Below are 20253 nucleotides of genomic sequence, written 5' to 3'. Positions count from 1 at the left end.
TGTGATGGAGGAAGCGGGGTCTCCGGCGCACGGTCGCGGTGGTCCAGCGGGGCTGTCCGGTACACCAGGGGATCCAGCGGGGCTGTCTGCCGTCCGGACCGAGACCATAGAGACTCTGACGGAACTGGAAGACCTGGAGCGCGTGTATGCGCAGCTGTGCGCTGAGGAGGTAACCGGACATTAGTGTGAGGTGTAGTTGGGAGCCAAGAGCTCAGCATGACGGGCAGCTCAGCTCATGTAGTGACATGACAGATTAATGTTCCTGCAGGCGGATGTGCAGAGACAATTGGAGACCCTTGCTGGGCAGCAGAGTAACATCGAAACTAAGATGCTGGTTCTCCAGAGAATGGGGTGAGTGGGTTGTACCGAACAGCAGCAGCATCTCTTCAGTCTGCGGTATTTCCATGCATTTAGTAAATTTACAGTTATGACTGTAAGTCATAAGGGTTAATAGCTTTGCCCAACAGTGGCAGGGCTTGAACTAGCAACCTTCTGATTACTAGACCAGTACCTTAACTGTTGAGCCGCCCCTACCAGGGTGTTTGTCATACTACGCTGACTCCCCAGTCAAACCATATCAGACAGGCTCTTATTTCTGTATACTGAAAGTGCTGTCATTGTAATAACACATTTGCTTTGTCCAGTGCAATTGTATTTGGATCCTCTGTGAAATGTTGTTAGGTACAGCATGACTCTTTGGTGTCCATGTTTCTGTGGCCTGTTCTGTGTGTGTGTGTTTCTCAGGCCTAACCTGCAGCTGATTGAGGGTGATGCTGAACAGTTGTCTGGTATGATCAACTTCACTTGCAGTCTGGCAGAGAATGTGAGCAGCAAAGTCAGACAGCTGGACCTTACCAAGGTGATCTACACAGTTACTAACCCCCCCCCCCCCACACACACACACACACACACTCACTAACCCCCCACCCCCCACACACAGTGATCCATACACACTCTCACTAAATCCACACACACAAGCGGCACTGAACTGCTTCAAGGTTGAAGAACATGAATCACTTGTAAAGCATGAACTGAACAGAAACTGTGTGTTTGTTTCAGCAAAGGCTGTACCAAGCAATCCAGCGTGCAGACGATATTCTGGATCTGAAGTTCTGCACAGATGGAGTCCAGACTGCCATGCGTAACCAGGACTACGAGCAAGCAGCTGCACACATTCACCGATACCTCTCCCTCGACCAATCAGTGATTGAGCTGAGCAGACAGGGTGGAGAGAGTGAGTCTCATCTGTTATAATGTCCCACATGTGCATGACACACACTGCAGTTTTCTCCTGGGTTAATGTCTGCTGCTATGTTAATCTGCAGGCACTGCAGTGGATGCCAGTCTTGCTCTGCTGCAGGAGGCGGAGCTAAATTTGAAAGCTCTGGTTACTAAGCGATTAGAGGAGGCAGTTGCTACAAGCGACCTGCCTCAAGTGGAGCGCTTCTTTAAAATTCTCCCCCTGCTTGGACTCCATGAGCAAGGACTTGCCCAGTTCTCCCAGTATCTCTGCAGCCAGGTGTGTGGGTGTGTGGTGTGGGTGTGTGGTGTGGGTGTGTGGTGTGGGTGTGTGGTGTGGGTGTGTGCACGTGGGTGTGTGCACGTGGGTGTGTGCACGTGGGTGTGTGCACGTGGGTGTGTGTTGTGTGCACATGGGTGGGTGGGTGTGCGGGTGGGTGTGCGGGTGGGTGGGTGGGTGTGTGCACATGTGTGGGTGGGTGGGTGGGTGTGTGCACATGGGTGTGTGTGTGCACATGGGTGTGTGTGTGTGTGGGTGTGTGGTGTGGGTGTGTGTGTGGGTGGGTGGGTGGGTGTGTGCACATGGGTGTGTGTGTGTAACTCTTTCTTATCTCCTGGGGTTCCCCGTCCCTCTCAGTTGGCGTGTAAAGCTGAGCAGAATCTGCTGGTGGCATCGGGCTCTGACGTGAGCGAGCGCCGGGCTCCCGTGGTCTACGCCGACACCCTCACGCTGCTGTTGGAGGGTGAGGCTACATCCATCTTTGTGTTGTGAATCCTACAGTACCATTCCAGGCTGTGGGATGCCAGAAACAGTCTGCAATTTTTTAATAAAACATGGAAAAATGTATAAGGGAAAAAACAGCATGTTAGTTTGGATGTTTCTGGGCTTATGTGGTTTATTATTTTGGACTATTACCTTACTGCACTCGTAGTAATATATAAGGGCCGCACCATCAAATCTACATATAATGAACCAGGACTGAATTGTTAGGCATCGCTCGGATTGTGGAGACTCACCAGCCTATTGTGGAGACGTACTACGGCCCGGGACACCTCTACTGCCTCCTTACACACCTTCAGAGAGAGTGTGATGCGCAGGCACAGAAAGTGGTGGACAAGTTCATTCAGCAGCGAGACTATCGCAACAAGGTACACGTGTGTGTGCACTGGTTTTGGATCTTTGTGTAATTTGTTGAAGTTCTTTAACAGGTTTTTTTTTTTTTGGTTCTTGAATTAACTTTGTTCTTGGTGATGTGTGAGAAATCATCTCTGTATCTGTAATTCCACTGTAGTCCTGCCATCTCTTTGTCCAGTTCCTCCATGTCTGTACTACTGTGTCTGCAGTTCCAGGTTGTGCAGGGCAGCATAATGAGGGTGGGGCCTGCTGAGAAGATTGAGCCCAGGTACGATTCACATGCCTCCTGCATGTCTCCTGACTGACAGGATAAATACTGCAGTGGAAACTTGTGTGTGTGTGTGTGTGTGTGTGTGTGTGTGTGTGTGTGTGTGTGTGTGTGTGTGTGTGTGTGTGTCATTCAGAGAGCTGGATCCAGTGTTGTGTGAGGTCACCCTGATGAACTCCAGAGCTGAGCTGTACCTGCGTTTTTTAAGGCGCCGCATTGCAGCAGATTTTGAGGTCATAGATGCAGCAGCCCCAGAGTCACTTGTTTCTGGTAAACACCAAACATCTCACTCTCACCCAACATCTCACTCTTGCTCATGTTTAGTGGTGTGTGAGTTTAGCACATGTGGGGTTGTGTTGCAGAACACCAGCAGAGTTTGGAGCGCCTGCTGAAAGACTGTCAGCTCAGTCGCACCATGCAGGAGCTGATTGGCTTCTACATCCCCATGGAGGAGTACTACATGAGAGAGACTGTCAATAAGGTAATGCCCAGTAGGGTGAGATCTACACCACTTCACTGAACTCCAACGCGAGTGTGAAGAGTAACGTTGGCCTTTGCCCAGGCGGTCGCCATGGACACAGCAGAGGTGGGTCAGCTGAGTTCCAGCATGGTGGATGATGTGTTCTATATCGTGAAGAAGTGCATCAGCAGAGCTCTGGCCAGCGGCAGCTCGGACTGCGTGTGTGCCATGATTAACCACGCCATTAGCGTCCTGGAGACAGACTTCAGGTGAACCAGGCAACGCATACACTATAGTATTGTCCATGTCTGGAAAGTGTGCTTGAGCTTGAGAAAGACGCTATATAAATGTGACTACTACTACTACTACTACTAATGTGTCAGATCAAGATCCATCCTTGCAATCTGTGTGTAATCCTGTATGTACATAGCACATGCATAACACTGTGCGTGCGTGTGTGTGTGTGTGCAGGGAGGTGCTGGTGTGTAAGCTGCGTGCAGGTTACCCAGCCAGTGCGCTGCATGACCTGCAGCGAGGGGTCAGCAGTGCTGTCAGTCTGATGCAGAGCAGCTTACAGCATGGAAAGATTCAGACCCTGGGCATCGAGAGCCAAGAACAGGCCAAGAGCACCTACCTGGTGACCAGCACTCCTCTAGGCACCCCTACACTCCTCTATGCACCCCTATATTCCTCTATACACTCTACGCACCCCTACACTCCTCTACGCACCCCTACACTCCTCTATGCACCCCTATATTCCTCTATACACTCTACGCACCCCTACATTCCTCTAAGCATCCCTATATTCCTCTATACACTCTACACACTCTACACTCCTCTACACACTCTGTACTCCTCCACACACCTGTACACTCCTTATCTCCCATTACTGACTGCCTTTTTTTTCAGGTGACTTTGAATAACGTGGAAATGTGCAGTGAGAATATCAGCACTCTCAAAAAGAACCTGGAGGTTTGTCTCCTACTATAACCTATTATTTGTAATATTCTTATATTATGGTTAGTTATTGTCATAAATGAAAAGTTAAAAACTGAAAGTTAATAAGACATGTTGCTCGCTCTCTCAGAGTGATTGTGCCAGGCTGTTCAGTCAGGGGGTGGGTTCAGAACATGCTCAGGCCAAGATTGACAGCTGTCTCTCAGATTTGGTGAATACTTCCAGCAAGTTCAAAGATCTCCTCCAGGTCAGAAACTGAGCATTGGCTTGTGCGTGTGTGTACCCATCTGTGTCTGAAGTTCACATGTATCAAAAATGGAATGTTTCAGAATATTTCCTTGTGTGTATTTGTGCTTATATTTGAGTAGGAGGGCCTTCAGGATCTGAATAATACAGCGATCAAGCCACAGGTGAAACCCTGGATTACCAACTTCCTGTCAGTCTCACATAATATTGAAGAGGTAGGACGCTGGTGCCAGCTGTACATAGATCATCATACACCACACGCGTTTTCAGTGTTTCAGCTCCTCTGAAAGGCGTTTCAACTCCTTTCCCAGGGAGAGTTCAGCGAGTACGAGGCCAACGACCCCTGGGTTCAGCAGCTTGTGGTGCAGCTTGAACAGCTCATGTCTGAGTTTAAGGTATGAAATCTTCAGTCTTGTTCACTGTGAAGCAATCAGGGTGAAATCTCATCCTCCTCCTCCTCCTCCTCCTGTCTGCAGGCCAGTCTGTCTCCACTGATCTATGATACTTTAACTAGCCTGATGACCAGTCTTATCGCCATGGAGATGGAGAAGACTGTTTTTAAGTGTACATTCAGCAGGGTGAGTCTTTTTTCTTCCCCTCTCTCTCTATATGAGTGCTGCCTAATCTCCACACTGTTATCCATCCCTCATACAGCTGGGGGGGCTGCAGTTCGATAAGGAGTTGCGTTCACTGGTTGCATATCTGTCCTCCGTCACCTCCTGGACCATCCGGGATAAATTTGCACGTCTTACTCAGATGGCAACGATTCTGAACCTGGAGCGGGTGTGTGGTTGTTTACAACGAACTATACTGATTATTAACAAGCTCCTGGACCCCAGTTTTTAAAGTCATTGATATTTGGTTTCATTTTATTTTGAGAAACATGTAATTGAGTTTTTGTTTGTTTGATTGAGGTATCGGAGATCCTGGATTACTGGGGGCCAAACTCAGGACCCCTCACCTGGCGTCTCACGCCTGCCGAGGTCCGACAGGTTCTGGCACTCCGAGTAGACTTCCGTAATGAGGACATCAAGAGACTCCGTCTTTAATATACACAAACACACATACGTGTGCATGCACACACACTTACTGACCAGTCATGTAGGACACTGTCACCTAGCCCTGTTGTTTGAACTTTAGTATAGGTGAAAGGGTTAAATCATGGGATCCTTCTTTGTAGATTTGTGTACAGACTTTGCCTAAAAGATTCTGTCTTTTGAGTAAATAAATTGCTACTGTTTTTACTGATAACCCATTTCTATGTCCCAGTCTTTGATCGAATGTTGATCTCTGCAGTACGGTTCCTAAAACGCAACAGAACAGGAGATCTACCTGTTGTGTAAAAGCTCCATAAACATTCTGAATGATCAAAAAGCCATGTCACATTACCTTGTTAGAAAATACCTCTACTGTAGCATTTATTTAAGAAACTACAAAACCAGTGTTACAAGAAATAGACCTTCAAATGATGAGTCTTTTTTTCCCCCAGTTCATCAGTTGTTTCAAACATCATGTGAGGACCCCTTGGTTTGGAACAAATCCACTCAGTTATTCCACTCAGAAACTTCAAAATAAAGGAAGTTAATTACTCAAACTCATGAAATGCCTTCACACAACGAGGAACAGTCTGTGTGAATGAAGGCTGTGTTTATTTCATATCAGGAAGCAGTTGGCGAATTTCGAGTTGCTGCAAACAAGAAAATCTCCCTTTCTCACAAACAAAAAAGAAAAAAAACCAGTCTACACTGAAAGTGTCAGTCCGAGCTGCGCGTTTGGACAGTTCAACGCGCGTGTACATGGGTCTGGTCTTGCGCTCCGGTCTCGCACGCCGCCTACATACTGAATGTGTAAATCGTCTAAAAACAACAGAAATCGGCCGATCAGATTAACTACGATAAACGGCGGCTGTGCTCGCTCGCACCCACGGGTCTTTGTGCAGACAGGTATGCAGTCTCAGACTTTCTTCCGAAGCGCAGCAGCAGCGGAGAGCATACGGTCCCTCTCGCGCACCTCCTCGTGCAGGCGCGCCTCCGTGACGCGCAGCTGGTGGATGGTGCTCTTCATCTCCTTCATCTTGATCTCCATGAGCGCGATGATGTCGCGCTGCTCGTTCAGCTTCCGCAGCAGTTCGGCGGAGGTCGTGCCGTTGGTCAGCGAGTACGAGTGGTCCTCTCCGCCCAGCGCGAGGCACGGCCCGGCCTGCACGGGCCCTTCAAAATCCTCAGCGTGAGGGAGCACGCTCGTGCAGGACGCGTCTGCCGCTGCGGTCAGGTCCACGGGACTGATATACTGGCCGTTTTGCCCAATTTGCACCACGCTGGGGTCGCTTGCCTCCGCGTCGGCTGGAGCGGGGTCGCTGGAGAGCGAGACTACGCTCGTGATGATGGGCACGACCGCGGACACCTTCCTGCTCCGGCCGCGCCGGCTCCGCCTCTCGTTCACCCCGCGCAGGGGGAACAGAGTCGGGACGCGTATAGTGTACGTCTTCCTGCCCCCGGGGAAGTGCACGCTGCACACCCGGTGCCCCGTCGTGGGCTGGAAAGTACTGAAGCAGCCGCTCACCCCGGCCCGCGAGATGTTCTTCAGCCAGATCTCGCGCTGAGTGGGATCCTTCGGGAAGGTGTAGAAGCGCAGCTCGCGGTCCCGGTGGGAGTTATTGTAGCATCCAGGCACGCAGCACGTGAACCCAGGCATGATGGGGCGGGGGTGTCGCCAGTATTTCAACAATCCTGCACAAGTTTTGCTAATTTGGTTTTGTTTGGTTCCTTCGCGTGCTGTTAGCGAGACCCGCGGCCTAGAAGCGGAACTACACGTCCCACAATGCTTACGACATCCTGTTTTGGTTTCAAAGCGGGTTAACGGAGCAAAGTCTGCGTGAAAATGCGCATTTAGTCTTATACGCGCTGGGTGGGATACGTGGTGTCCGTTTAAAATTACGTTGTTGAAAAGTGTATTACAATTAATGTTGTATTTTAGACTCTACATATGACGCACGCCTAGCAGAATTTGTACGAGACACTCGTGTAATCTCATTAAAAATACAAACTTTTTTTCATTGCGCATTACCTTTTATTATTGCGGCACTAAAGTAAAAGCAATTAATATCTAATTACGTAATACAACTAAAAGACGTCTGTTGAAGTAGAGTAATAAATTAAGCAATATTTATAGCGCTAAAACCTACAATAAACTGCTCTGAAAGAACAGATGTATACAATTCCCCTCTAAATTATTGCATATTAACCTTGCAGTAAACCCCGGAAATGCAATTACAAAACTACATTTCCCATGAGCCACTCAGGAGCGCACATCCGGGCGGGAGAATGCGTCATTAGAACTTCGTTTGAATGTGTCGTCTCGTAAACTACATTACTACGTTTCCTGGCGTGTTGTGTGTCGAGCAGCTTTATTTGCCGTGTTTTCAGGTTTTCTAGTTTTCTAGTGTTCAGCCGAGCGCTCAGCGCGGATGGATCCGGCGGAGGAGGACGTGTCTGCTCGGGTGTTGCTGAGAAACGTGCTGCGCTCGCAGCCCTCGCGCTCCCCCCTCACCAGGAGGTGCAAATAAACAAAACTTCGCTTTTAAATAACAGCATTCGAGATGATATGTCGATATGTCGCCACATTTACTTACGCTAAGTAGTTGGCGTTAATCGGTTTAAGTTGGCTAGCTTAGTTAGCTAGCTGATAATTCAGTGTCGTACAGAACACAGAAAAGGTATTGTTAAGACTCCCAGAAGAAAGGTTGTCCCATAGAAAGATATTTTGCGGTTTGGATTTTGTTTGTGGGTCTTAATGGGTTTTTATTGTGTGTGTTTTTTGCACTTGATTTTACACTAGTTGTTGACTATTGTTACTGACATTATGTAATGGTATATATTTGTGGCCTAAGCATCATCACAGGATCATAGTCCACACACATGAAATGAATAACATTAAGTTTTAACACTATATCTTGACTGCATAGTTTTGTTTTGTGTCTTGCAGCGTGTCCCGTGAGCAGGTTTTGGGTCTGCGGAGAACCCCCAGAGGAAAGAACAGCTCTGGCCTCCAGACACCACAGCTCACACTCCGACACAAACTCAAACAGAAGCTCCATGAGGTAAAACTGCACACATGCACGTTAATGTTTTGTGTTTGATGCCTGCTTTTGAAAGCATGCCTTAACATTTGCTTTTGATTCCAGACTGCCACCCAGTCACCACTCCCTCCCAGCAAAAGGCCCAGATCTATGGGCAGGAAGGGGAAGACTACGGCGGCATCTTCTGCGCTGTGCGACACGGACGTCACACCTCGCCGCCTGCTCAGAGGCTTCATCCAGACGGGTGGGTGCGGGCTACCGTAGCGGCGTGATCGCCGTTTAGCTGTGTTGGATTTGCTCGTTGTGTGACTCTCGTGAGATGTCTTTCAGAGGCCGAGGCGTCTTTGCTGCTGTCTGGACAACCTGCACTGCCAAAGGCACACCTGCAACCTGCAGAAACAAGTAACCATAGCAGCAGACAAAGGTGTGCCTGTAAACAACCACAGCAACTTTGACTTGAGACCTAAGTTTGTTTCTTGAGACTTTTCATACCTACATAAATTACAGAATAAAAATAGTTGATAACATTTGTTGGTTAACTGGTCTGTGTACTGGTCTGTCTACTCTCAGTGAAGGGGGAAATGGCTTCGATTTGCCTGACTTGGCCACAGAGCCACTGAGTCATGTGATCAGGGGGATGAGTCGTAGGAGGCCTGCGCCCACCTTCAGTGTATCAGCCTTTGAGAAAGAACTGGACCAACAATCAGGTACCAATCTGCAACAGATATTAAATTAGCCTTCTATATTATACATGCAAATACCATAATAATCCATAGGAATTTAGCCATTTAACACCATAATGCCAATCCAGAAATGTTATTTGAGTGTGGGGTTCTGTTCTGTATGTCTGTAGCTACGTCATAATTTGTTTCCAGTGTGATCCTTTAGGCCCAAACTATATATTGATTCTTTTTTTTTAAAAAAATTTATTTATTTATTTTTTACTACTATATTTGCTCAAGTCCTTGATGTACTACATTATACAGACTTGCACACTTGAGAGATCCCCAGGTTGCATAAGCATGCTTTGCTCATTTTCTGTGTCTCCCAAGGTGAAGGAGAGGAGAATCATGAGAACACAGATGTGACCGAGAACCTTTCAGCTGGGACCAACAGGTGAATGCTCACACAGCACACAGCTGCTCGGATGGTCAGGACATCGGTGATGGAGGTAGTGCTTGATTTTAGTGTGTGTGTGTGTGTGTGTGTGTGTCACAGTGTCCTGAGTCTTACCTTGAAGACCCCGTTTGTGAGTGATTGCACTGAGAGGGCAGGTTTGCAGCGAAAGGCTGCCCAGAGGAAGAAGCCCTCTGTGCATGAATTTGACGAGGCTGTAGAGAAACAGCTGGAGAGGCATCGCAGTGAAGGTTTGACACAGCTGCCTAGCAGAGACATTATCCATTACAAACCCTCCCCTCACACCACACTCACACTCTCTCGCTCTCTCTCCTCACACTACTCTCACCCCCTCTTTGTTCCAGATTATACAGTAGTGCAGGCCCGAGGAACTCCTGCCAATCAGAGTATCCAGGAGTTCACTCTTGGCTTGAGCAGTGTCGTCATGAGCAACACGGAACTTTATGGACAGCTGGCAAGCTCCGCTACTGAGCTGAGAGAGAAGGACGGGGCTTCAGAAAACAGGCGGGAGAAAAGTTTCGAGGCAGAGGCGAAGGGAGATGAAGAAGTAGATAAAGAAAATCTAAACGTTCTAGAGGATGATAAACAGAGTGAGCATGTGAGTGAAACATCTAAAACTGAACCAGAGCCTCTGCAAGAGATGGAATACGCAGAACCAGCATCTCAGTCACAGGAAGAGAAGGTGCCTTCATCAGAAGAGAAGGATGCAGCCACTCTGAGTCCTGATGAGAGAGCGCTGGCTCCAACTCAGATGATGGCTGAGGAAAAGGAGATGGAGCAGACAGAAGTGGAAGGCATGGACTGGAGAGGAAGTGTGAACGAGGGCCTCGTATATCAACTATCGGATATACAAATCATCTGGCGAGACTCCCACTCCGAAGGCGGAGGCATCCTGCCTGGAGTAACAGCAAGTGGGAGTGGGAGGACGAGTACTGGGGCAGGTCAGTACACCACAGAGAATGGTAAACACCAGTCAACAGTATATACGGTTACATTTATGGCATTTAGCAGACACTCTTATCCAGAGCCTCTTCTAAAGGTGCTTTAGTTGTCTACTAGTTGTCAATGCTGAAACCCAGAACCAGAGATACAATATAATATATACAATAGAATACAACACAAATCGAGAGCAGTTACTAAACAATAGAGGTCAAGTGTAAATTAAAAATCTTACAAGTTCCTGATTAGGTTTGTGTTTTTCTAAAGGATGAGTTTTCAGTCTGTGATTGAAGACAGCAAGGAACTGTTTGGACAGTCAGTGGGAATTCATTCCACCAACTGGGAACTGTATGGTTATTGTAGAGTCTGAATTGTTCTGGGAATTTGTGTGTTTGTATGTAGAACTGCAGAGTTTCACTGGCGTTATTCCAGAGGAGTCCCTTGCATCGAAGGACCCAAGTCCTAGCCCTCCTCCACTATCTGTCTGCCCTTCACCTGGGACATGCCACACCATCTTAGCAGAAGTGGATGATGGGAAGGGTGTTGCTGAAAACAATGTCAGCAAATTAGAGATTATTGATGGAGATGTCAACCAGTCAGAAGACGAGATGGTGCCATCTCCCAACCACCTTAGCCCTGCCCCGCACTTTCCAGCGGTTCAGGAAGAGCAGGAGGATGAGGAAGATGCACAAAGTGAAGGTAAGATCTCCATAAACACAACCTGAGAGTTATAAGTGAACATTGTCATGTTTAGTGGCTGTTTCTGTTTGTTCTTCCAGAGCTCTCCATGCAAACCCCTGCTTTCATCAGACAAAGAAAAGAGGTGGCAAGTCCCAGTGCAGTGGCTTCACCGATTGCATTCAGAACTCTCCCTGGGTAACTGACTGTAATGGTCAAAGACATTTGCACTTACATTTACGTTTCCTCAGATAGAAACCATTAAGCCCTCTGTCTGGCATTCCCTCTTCAGACCTGCCGGTGGGGTGGTGAAGCCCCGCCCCAGACAGAAGCGTCAGACCGAGTCTGATAATGTTCTCCCAAAGAGTTACGTTATGAGCGTTTTTAAACACTTTGCCAAAACCAGGGTGGCCAGTGACGTTTACCCAGTCATCAATGACATGTAAGTGATCATTTTCCTGTAGCTTAATGATGAGTATTGTTTATCTTTAAATTGAAAATTTTTTGTGTGTGTGTGTGAGACACATCAGACTCCAGAAGTACTTCAGTCGTCTAGCTGATGATTTGGAGGTTTATTCTGCACATGCCAAGAGGAAAACCATTGAAGTTGAGGATGTTGAGCTCCTAATGAAGAGGTGTGTTGGACATTTGAGTGACTTAAAAAAAAAAAAAAAAAAAACAGCATCTGAATGACGTTTGTATCTGTCTTTAGGCAGGGTTTCGTGACTGACAGAACCCCACTCACTGTGCTGATTGAGAAGTTTTTGCCACTTGAGTACAGGAAGCTTCTCATCCCCGTAGCAACCAGTGGAAATAAAGTCATCCCCAGTCAAAAGAGATAATTTAAAAACAAACAAAAAAAAAAAACACCACTTCTCTTCCATATTTCTTTAGAACATGTTTTCCCTAAATATAAACTTTTTTTTTTTTATTTTGAATGGTGTATTTTTATTAAGATATTTCTTACCTTGGATTCACTAACGTTACAAATAGACTGGAGGTGTCACAGTTTTACTTTTCTGATCAGGTCTGATGTTATATAATCTTCCCAATAAACTTGAAGTATATTGTTGGTAATAGCTGGTCATTGCACACCTGTGCTAAGTAACTGGGATAAAACTGGCCGTGGAACCAGTAAAGATGAGAGGTTTACAACACGCGCTACAACCTACTAGTGTTTAAGCACTTTAATGACAATTGCTTAATAAAGAAAATAATGTTTTATACGGAAGACCTAAAAGGCCGTAGATTTCCATCTTTTTATTCCTTTTTACCGTGATAGTTAATTTTATTAGTTTAAACGAGACCTCTTAATTTCATTATTACGACATAATGTTTTCTCGTGAAGAAAAGGAATAATTTTATCGTATCCAGAAAACGAATCTTTATTTTCTATTTCCATTTTTATGTCGTGGTTATGCAACACATAATTCTAGATCTCAAAAAGAAAAAAATTAACTCATGCTAAAAAGGAGTAAAATAGGATGCAGTTAAATGACCTTTTATGGCTTCCATAATTTTACATGGTTTCGACCAATGCATTATTTCATCATTGGTGTATCCACGAAGTTTAAGTTCTATTATAGGATGTAGTTATTCAGCCTGGGCGGGGAAAACAATATTCAACGGGACGTGATGCGCATGCGCAAATGGTATGCGTGAGCAACCCATTACACTTAGGAGTTTCCCGGTTTGGGATGAGCAGGGTGAAGACGCATACACCAGTATACATTACTATACACCAGTATACAACTCCTCTGCCCCACGGAGGAGACTCAATACCGCACTGGGACTAAAGCTGAGGAAGAGCGTAGGTCCTCGCCTGCCTACAGACGGCTCGAACATCTGCAGGCCCACACCTCCACATAGCTCCAGGTTTACCTGCTTTAGTGGAGGAGTCGGAAAGAGTCGGTTTAGGTGAGTAAACTCCGACATGAACGTTCATCATGGCTGTGGTAGCGCTGAAAACAAACCTGGAGCAGCTCAGTCCCGATTACACAGCTGGGCTAAATTAGATTATATTAGTTAGGTTAGTTAGATTAGGGGCAGGTTACATCAGGTCCGGTAGTAAACGTTAGCGCCTACGCGTCGTTTTGTCCAACTTTTTCACACCAGCTAGACTCCTTGTTTTGTGACTTTTAGACAACAAGCTCGCTAAGGTTCTTATATCGAGTTTAGATGCGTTAGCTTTAGCTTTGGTAACCTAACAGCGACGCTACATAGCCAGGTTAGCTGTTAGCGAGTGCATTTTGTCATACAAGTAGTTAAGTTATAATATCTTTATACCAATACCAACAAAACACACTGAAGAGTGGCTACTTTCCAGGGGAATAACTTACTACAAACCAGACATTCAGTGCCTTCAGAGTCCTTGACCTGAGGCCAATATGATAACAAAAGTATGTTGGGTTTTTTTTTTCCTTGTGAACGTGTCGCAACCTTGGATGTCAGTGACTTTTACAAAACGTGTTTTCGTTGTCGTGGGTAGTTGTGCGGGCTTTAGTGCATCCACCCCGACAGCTGGTAGTGCTTTTGGAACTAGCTAACTTTGCTCCTATGTCCTATCTGAACAGGTTGGGAAGGAGCTTAATTTTAGCTTGTATTTAGTTTGATCCTTGTCTGCTGTGTTCAGACAGGTACATGTTTTCCACGCTGTATAGATTGTTGCTGTTGATTACCAAAACTGCATTGTCTTTGAAATTTGCAATGTTCTCTGGTTCCTCTTTATAAGTTGTAACGGCACTGGTTCGCAGGTGTGATATGTGATATCAGTTGCGTGTGTAAACCTAATATCTCCTCTTCCCCCAGGTTTGCTTGGAGTGTTTAGATGGCATTAACGTAATGGCAGAGAATTAAAACCAGTGGGCTTGTGAGTGTGTTCTCTGCCTGTGCACATCGGCATCATGTTGCCGGGCGTGGGTGTATTCGGAACCGGGCGGACTGTCCGAGCCCTGGTACCGCTACTTCAAAAAGAAGGTTTCCCTGTTCAGGCGGTTTGGGGCAGGACTCGAGAGGAAGCTGAGTGTCTGGCCAATGAGCTGGACATTCCCTTCTCTACCAGCCAATCGGATGATGTCCTTCTGCATCCAGAGGTCCACCTTGTCTGCATACTCACACCGCCACCACACACTCGCCAGATAGCTGTGAAAGCATTAGGTAAGACTTCACACGCTCACTTTATCTTAACCATCTGTGTACTGAGCGGATTAGGTTGGGTTCCTTCCTGGACCCCACCTGACTGAATACTTTACCAAACACAAACATGGAACTGCTGCTCCGGGGAATAGCTTCCTCAGTGCTCATGGAACATTTCCTGAACTCAACCATGCTTGAGTTCATCGGGATTAAGAGATTTTGCTGATAGGATATGTTCCTCAGGAGGAATGCTGTGAAACTCCTTTACATAACTGCACTTTTATCAAGCTGTTAGTTCTTCACGTAATGAAAGTACTGAACTGATTTAACTGTTCACAAAAAGATTGTTCTTTTTTTCTTATTACTAACATAAGAGTTCATTCTGTGGTTCATGTAAGCAGACAGACATTTATGCTTGTTTGTGTCTGTGTCTGCAGGGATAGGAAAGAATGTGATCAGTGGGCAGGCAGCTACACTAACGGACGCCTGTAAGATGTTGACGGCAGCACGCTACTACCCTCAGCTCATGAGCATCATAAACAATGCCCTGCGCTTCCTTCCTGCCTTCATCCTGATGAAGCGTCTCCTTGGAGAGGGTTACTGTGGGACATTGCAGGTGCACGCAGTTTCATGGCTGTTTGAAGGGCTATAGGTTATTTTGCATACATTTGTAATCTTGTCCTTCAAAAATCCATTGTGGATGTGAAGACAAGTCAGTTAAAGGTTTAACATGTTTTCTTTCTTGGACAGGTGTGTGAGGCGCGGGTATATGGAGGCTCGTTGCTTAGTCAGTCATACGGCTGGGCGTGGGAGGAGCTGATGGGGGGCGGCGGCCTTCATACGATTGGTTCCTGCATCATTGACCTCCTGAGCCACATGACGGGCGAGCGAGCCGTGCGTGCGCACGGAATGCTGCGGACCTTCGTGCGCCAGGGTGGCACAGGAGGCGGCATCCGCTCAGTTACAGCCGACGACTATGCCTGCTTCCAGCTGCTGATGGGTGGGGGCATTGTCTGCAGCGTTACGCTGAACTTTAACCTCCCAGGTGCCGACCTGCATGAGGTCATGCTGGTGGGGTCATCTGGGAGAATAGTGGCCCGTGGAACCGAGCTGTACGGCCAGCGTAACACCGTGCACCACGAGGAACTTCTTCTAAGCAACAGTCCGTCAGGGGCAGGGCCTGCGGTCATGGGAATGATCGCTATGGTGACACAGTTACGGATGTCTTTCCAGGCGCAAGATGACAGGCGATCGTGGGCTCGTCATCCGGTTTCCATGGCAGCTACTTTTGAGGACGGGCTGTACGTTCAGACCGTCGTCGATGCTATCAAACGGTCAAATCGCACTGGAGAATGGGAGGCTGTAGAGGTCAGGAACCACGATGTAGATCCCAACCAGAACCACAGAACTCCTACAAACTAAAGCAGAAAAACAGGCACAACTATTCTACATTTACCGTCCACTTTCTGTTTAGACTCAGAACATTGGTTTGATTTTATTCTGAAAGTGTAAAAAAAAAAACACTCGGTGCAAACAATTTTTTTTGTTGCTGTTTTCTTGACTGGGACTTATGAAACACTGTAGTCACATCACTGGAAGCAAGTTTTTATTATAGTTTTTGTATCCGTTTTACCGTAGCCTACAAGTTCAGCTGTGAAAAAGGTCTGTTATGCATTTTATTTGCACAGTTTTAAAAATGAATAACCATGTAATACATGACAGGCCAGAATATTTTGACACTGACAGTGAGGTTTGATGCTATTATTTTGAATAAGACGTCATGCTGTGTTGGCTAAACCAGAGCTTTAGTGGTTCGGGAGAGGTGAAGAATTGTTATGTTCTATATATTATCTTATGATCTCAGCACTGCTGTATGTTTGGGGGACTCGCCAAAGATGTGTAGCAGTAATGGAGCTTCACCTATGTGACTGTAATGTACTTATGGCTGTGACTTGTAGTCTACTGATAGTCTCTTAGAAGCTAATATTTTAATAAGCTGCAGAGTTTGCAGAATGTATTTAAGTTTTATTTGAGGATTTTAATCATTGTCTGCACTGTTTAAGGTGTACATGGGTATGTGTGTGTATATATGTGACTATCATCACACAAATGTAGTGTATCTGTGAATACCAGAGAGGTCAGTAACTTTTCTTTTATGGTTTAATAAATGTTTTCCTAATTTAATAAAATGGTGTTGACTTATTGTGTTGTACCTAAATTAGGATACAATGGGTAGTTTTGTTTTTTAAGAGCAGGCTGGATAAACCATACTCTTTGTGTATGATGCACTGTGTTGCAAGGATGTTCCAGGTAACTGTAAATTCTGTATCTAACTGCAAAGAGGTTCATATAGTATCAGTACCCATTTCTGTGGCTTAGTTAAAGGCACAGCTTATATAAAAGGTTACTTCAGTTGTTGTAAACTAGACAAAATTGTGGCCATAACATAATAGGAATACACGCCTACCAGTTTTATAAACCCTAATCTTTGTAATCTCAGACATTTTATAGTTCCATGCAAAGTGATCGTTATTAATGAACCTGCAACAGGAGCGAAATGACCGAAAACTCCCCCTCCCGCCGTAAGGGGGCAGTAGAGAGCAACACGCCAGTAAATGGTAAAGTGTTCGCAACAAAACCGACTCACAAATGGCGGCACGAAAGCGGAGCATAGTGTGGTCATTTTTCCAAGCTGAGGACAACAAGCGCGTACTATGTCTTCTCTGTATGAAGACGGTTTTGTACTTCGGTCACACAACGAACATGCTTCGGCATTTACGAGCGAAACACCCGAATGATTTTTCGGCTTTGGACAAGAGGAGAGAGACCGACAAACCCGCAGCTCACCACAACAACAGCGGCTGTGTGGAAGGTCTGGACTCATATTGGTCTCATACTGGTCCTGGATACTGGTCCTGCATGTCTGACTGAACCACGCTGTTATATTAACACGTGTTTATATTTACTCCATGTGCTGGTCAGATCTAGCTAAGATAGCCTAGCCAGCTCGGCTAACCCATGGCTCTGTCCTCACTGTACATCAGTCTGACGTTGACTAGCTGTGTGAATTCTTGCTGAATAAACTTTTTAAATATATGCGTCATTACCGCTGGTCCCGTTTGTCCTAGCTGGTCCGAGATCATTTGGCTAGCTGTTTGTAGCTAGGCTAACCAACTTGTTCAGCATTACTTGTCTCCTAACGTGTCCGTGGTTTATCCTGACCGGTCCGTTATCAGACAGCTGTACACACCTGCTCTGATGGGGACTGGTGGCGAGAAACGGCAAAGCCACGCAAGGATCTGGTCCAGTTTTCATCCGCAGACAGGGATTACTCTCCATGGTTGTGCTTTTCCTGAATGAATGAATATTGAACGAATCGGTTCTTTAGAGCAACCGAATCAAAGGTTGTCTGTGTACACGAGCATTACAGGATCAGTTCTCACCACATATATTAACGTCAGTCTGTAGCACTGATGTATGATAAATGTATTTGTAATTATAGATTAGCGGTCTGTACCAGCATTTCTCAAACCAGACTATCCACATTTTTCTCAAACCCAGATCCTAACATACCTGAAACAGGTATTCAGGGTGACTGATGCCTTGGTTCAGGTGCACTAGAAATACATATGTGGTGGACTGAGGTCTGAGAAGCCTGAATTTAAGGCCTGAATGCTTTTAAACTTCAACTGTCATGCTGCACATCTGGTAGAATGTTTAAGTGGAAAAATCTAAGAACAGCAGGTTTGGAGACAATGTAGCTGTTTTGTTTTTTGAAAACCATAGTAGCTTTTTCACAAAGTGTGCATTTAAAGCAGAGCAAATAAAGATTCTCCAGGCTGTAGCATTTGTCTAATTACATAGGGGTGAAGGATCTTGATTGTATTAGCCGCTTGATTAAAGCCATGTCTCTGACTCCCTCTCTCAGTTACAGTAGTGATGGATGAGCAACAGGTGGAGGTTCAGTCGGAGGTGGGCGATGCGGAGATGGACGGAGCCATAAGAGGGATCTTGTGCGCTGCGGCGGGGGAGGGGGAGGGGTCTGGATGTGAACGAGAGGGGACAAGAGGACAGGAGGGCAGCCCCGTGCCCTCGCCTACACCCAGTACCCAATACCCAACACCCAGTGCCCGGTACCCCAACCCCAGTACCCGCAAGTGGAGCGCTGTGTGGGTGCATTACCGCAAAGTGGACCAGGAGAAGAAAGCGCTGTGTCTCCTCTGCATGGAGAAGATCCAGCATCAGAGCAGCACCAGCAACCTCATCCGACACCTGCAGAATAAGCACCCGGCCGAGTACCAACAGCTGGAGGACCACCCGCAGAAACGGCCCCCCAAACGCAAGCCCGAAGAGCTGGACTACTTCCCCACCAGTCGTGCCAAAAGTCGTGTTGTGACTTCGGATCGTAGCATCCAGTCGCATCTTAACAGCAGCCACACAGACAAATATTCAGGTACAGTCTGCAGATGTGTTCATCCCTCTACCCTCATGTTTGTAAATCTAACCTGAATTTAAAGTATGAATAACAGTCAAAATTCAAAAACCTACACCTTATTACCATGTCATATGTAGGATATTTCAGGATCCAAACAGGAGCATCTAACCCTAACCCCTAAACCCTACCCCTAAACCCTAAATCCTAACCATCTTATTTGAACCCTATTTTCTCATCACATTTTAAAGTGTGTGGTTGTCAGTGTAGTGTAAATATATGCTAAAAGTGCCTCAAATGTGTACATTTTTTCATTTTAATATTGGCCTCTAAATGTATTCCTGAGTAGAGCAATTGTGTTTAAATATATATTTTAGCTCAGAGAACTGAATTTGATTGGTATATTTTTCCTCATATGGTGTAAGGTATTTATATATGGCCATGTCTTTGTCTCTACACATTTGTCATTTGAATCCTAATAATTTCCATAAAGTTTAAAAGAAAGACAGAAATGTGATCTAATTTGGGCCACATTTGTGCTGCTACATTAAAATCGCCTTTGACTTCGACTGAACTTTCATGTGTTGAGTGTCCTGTTCCAGGTATCGAATGGTGCGAGAGGCGCAGGTTACTGGAGCGCGAGCGCGAGCTGACAGAGGCGCTCCGGCGCGTGCAGCAGGAGGAGGGGCGGAGCTTACAGCAGCAGAGGGATTTTATCCAACAGATCCGTGAGTTAGAAGCAGAGAGGCGGGCTCTCACGACCCAGAAACGCGAACAGGAGGACGAACATCACAGACTGAAGCGGGAAAAAGAAGAGCTCGAGAGCACGAGACTGGAGCTGCAGAAGGAGAGGGAGGATTTGCAAAAGGAGAGGGAGGAGTTGTATAAAGCAAAGGAGGAGTTTCAGAGAGAGAGGGAGGAGCTGAGCAGAGCGAGGGAGGAGCTGGCCTCCGGAGATGGACACTTACAGGGCCAGGTCTCTAGGTTGTACAGCTGTTGACTGAAAATCCAGTGATCCAACTTTGTACATCACCAGTCTGGTTTATGGCAACAAAAATTGATTTTCTATTTTTATGGTAATAAAAGTTTAGCGAGAGTAGTTGATGAGAAATTTAGTAATTTTGGCCTTTTCCTATGGACACAATGATCCATAATAAGAGGAAAAGGTGGGGGAAGGGTATTTAATGTAAAGGAAGAATTGCAGTGATCTGTATAAAAAGTAATTACTCAATACAACTTTACCACACATTCATGCTGATGAGGGTTTTTATTTATTTATTAACAAAATAAAGTTTGGCCACTTAAGAGTTGATCTACTTTCCAGCCAGTGTTTTAGTAAACATCTTTTTTACTATCAGACACAACTGTTTTTCTGCTGATCTTTTGTCTTTATTCAGTAACTTAAAAACAGTGATACTTTACAAGTATGTTCTGGTATTTTTTTATTTGAGAGCAGAAACCCTTATTGGTAGGTAGAGGTCTTCAGTGCTAGAGCTGAGAAAGTCGAATAATTATGTCTGTAGTGACGTTTGTAAGGCTAATGACCCTT

At 46.0% G+C, this 20253-nt stretch overlaps 5 protein-coding genes across 6 annotated transcripts; 4 read left to right on the top strand and 1 right to left on the bottom strand.

Moving 5' to 3' along the window:
* The first annotated feature begins 4 nt into the window (after window positions 1-4).
* cog4 (component of oligomeric golgi complex 4) lies at window positions 5-5556 on the top strand. Its single transcript, XM_027012793.3, has 19 exons — window positions 5-169; window positions 269-351; window positions 745-859; window positions 1060-1234; window positions 1326-1519; window positions 1877-1982; window positions 2231-2388; window positions 2584-2642; window positions 2779-2912; window positions 3005-3123; window positions 3205-3371; window positions 3574-3739; window positions 4012-4074; window positions 4190-4306; window positions 4428-4520; window positions 4617-4700; window positions 4782-4883; window positions 4960-5088; window positions 5220-5556. Exons 1-19 carry the CDS (start codon window positions 5-7, stop codon window positions 5352-5354), a joined length of 2364 nt encoding a protein of 787 aa, XP_026868594.2. The 3' UTR covers window positions 5355-5556.
* Window positions 5557-5690: 134 nt separating this feature from the next.
* thap11 (THAP domain containing 11) lies at window positions 5691-6999 on the bottom strand. Its single transcript, XM_027012797.3, has one exon. It carries the CDS (start codon window positions 6997-6999, stop codon window positions 6259-6261), a length of 741 nt encoding a protein of 246 aa, XP_026868598.1. The 3' UTR covers window positions 5691-6258.
* A 671-nt stretch (window positions 7000-7670) lies between these two features.
* Window positions 7671-12214, top strand: cenpt (centromere protein T). 2 transcript variants are annotated; one of them, XM_027012795.3, is made up of 13 exons: window positions 7671-7860; window positions 8290-8404; window positions 8489-8627; window positions 8714-8807; window positions 8954-9090; window positions 9436-9499; window positions 9602-9750; window positions 9865-10461; window positions 10862-11158; window positions 11239-11335; window positions 11430-11579; window positions 11668-11772; window positions 11850-12214. In XM_027012795.3, exons 1-13 carry the CDS (start codon window positions 7772-7774, stop codon window positions 11977-11979), a joined length of 2163 nt encoding a protein of 720 aa, XP_026868596.2. In that variant the 5' UTR covers window positions 7671-7771; the 3' UTR covers window positions 11980-12214. The 2 variants fall into 2 exon arrangements, with proteins under 2 accessions (XP_026868596.2, XP_026868595.2); XM_027012794.3 differs by having other exon boundaries at window positions 11659-11772.
* Window positions 12215-12786: 572 nt separating this feature from the next.
* On the top strand, window positions 12787-16469 carry gfod2 (glucose-fructose oxidoreductase domain containing 2). Its single transcript, XM_027012766.3, has 4 exons — window positions 12787-13054; window positions 13946-14293; window positions 14710-14888; window positions 15023-16469. Exons 2-4 carry the CDS (start codon window positions 14041-14043, stop codon window positions 15692-15694), a joined length of 1104 nt encoding a protein of 367 aa, XP_026868567.2. The 5' UTR covers window positions 12787-13054; window positions 13946-14040; the 3' UTR covers window positions 15695-16469.
* Window positions 16470-16887: 418 nt separating this feature from the next.
* LOC113579108 (uncharacterized) lies at window positions 16888-20014 on the top strand. The gene is made up of 3 exons (XM_027012819.3): window positions 16888-17144; window positions 18201-18725; window positions 19307-20014. The coding sequence occupies exons 1-3, from the start codon at window positions 16922-16924 to the stop codon at window positions 19702-19704; spliced, it is 1146 nt and encodes a 381-aa protein (XP_026868620.2). The 5' UTR covers window positions 16888-16921; the 3' UTR covers window positions 19705-20014.
* Window positions 20015-20253: the final 239 nt, after the last annotated feature.

Source organism: Electrophorus electricus, chromosome 3, assembly GCF_041902795.1.
Source record: "Electrophorus electricus isolate QZ-2024a chromosome 3, ASM4190279v1, whole genome shotgun sequence".
Lineage (NCBI taxonomy): Eukaryota > Metazoa > Chordata > Actinopteri > Gymnotiformes > Gymnotidae > Electrophorus > Electrophorus electricus.
This window is presented reverse-complemented; position numbering and strand designations above follow the sequence as displayed.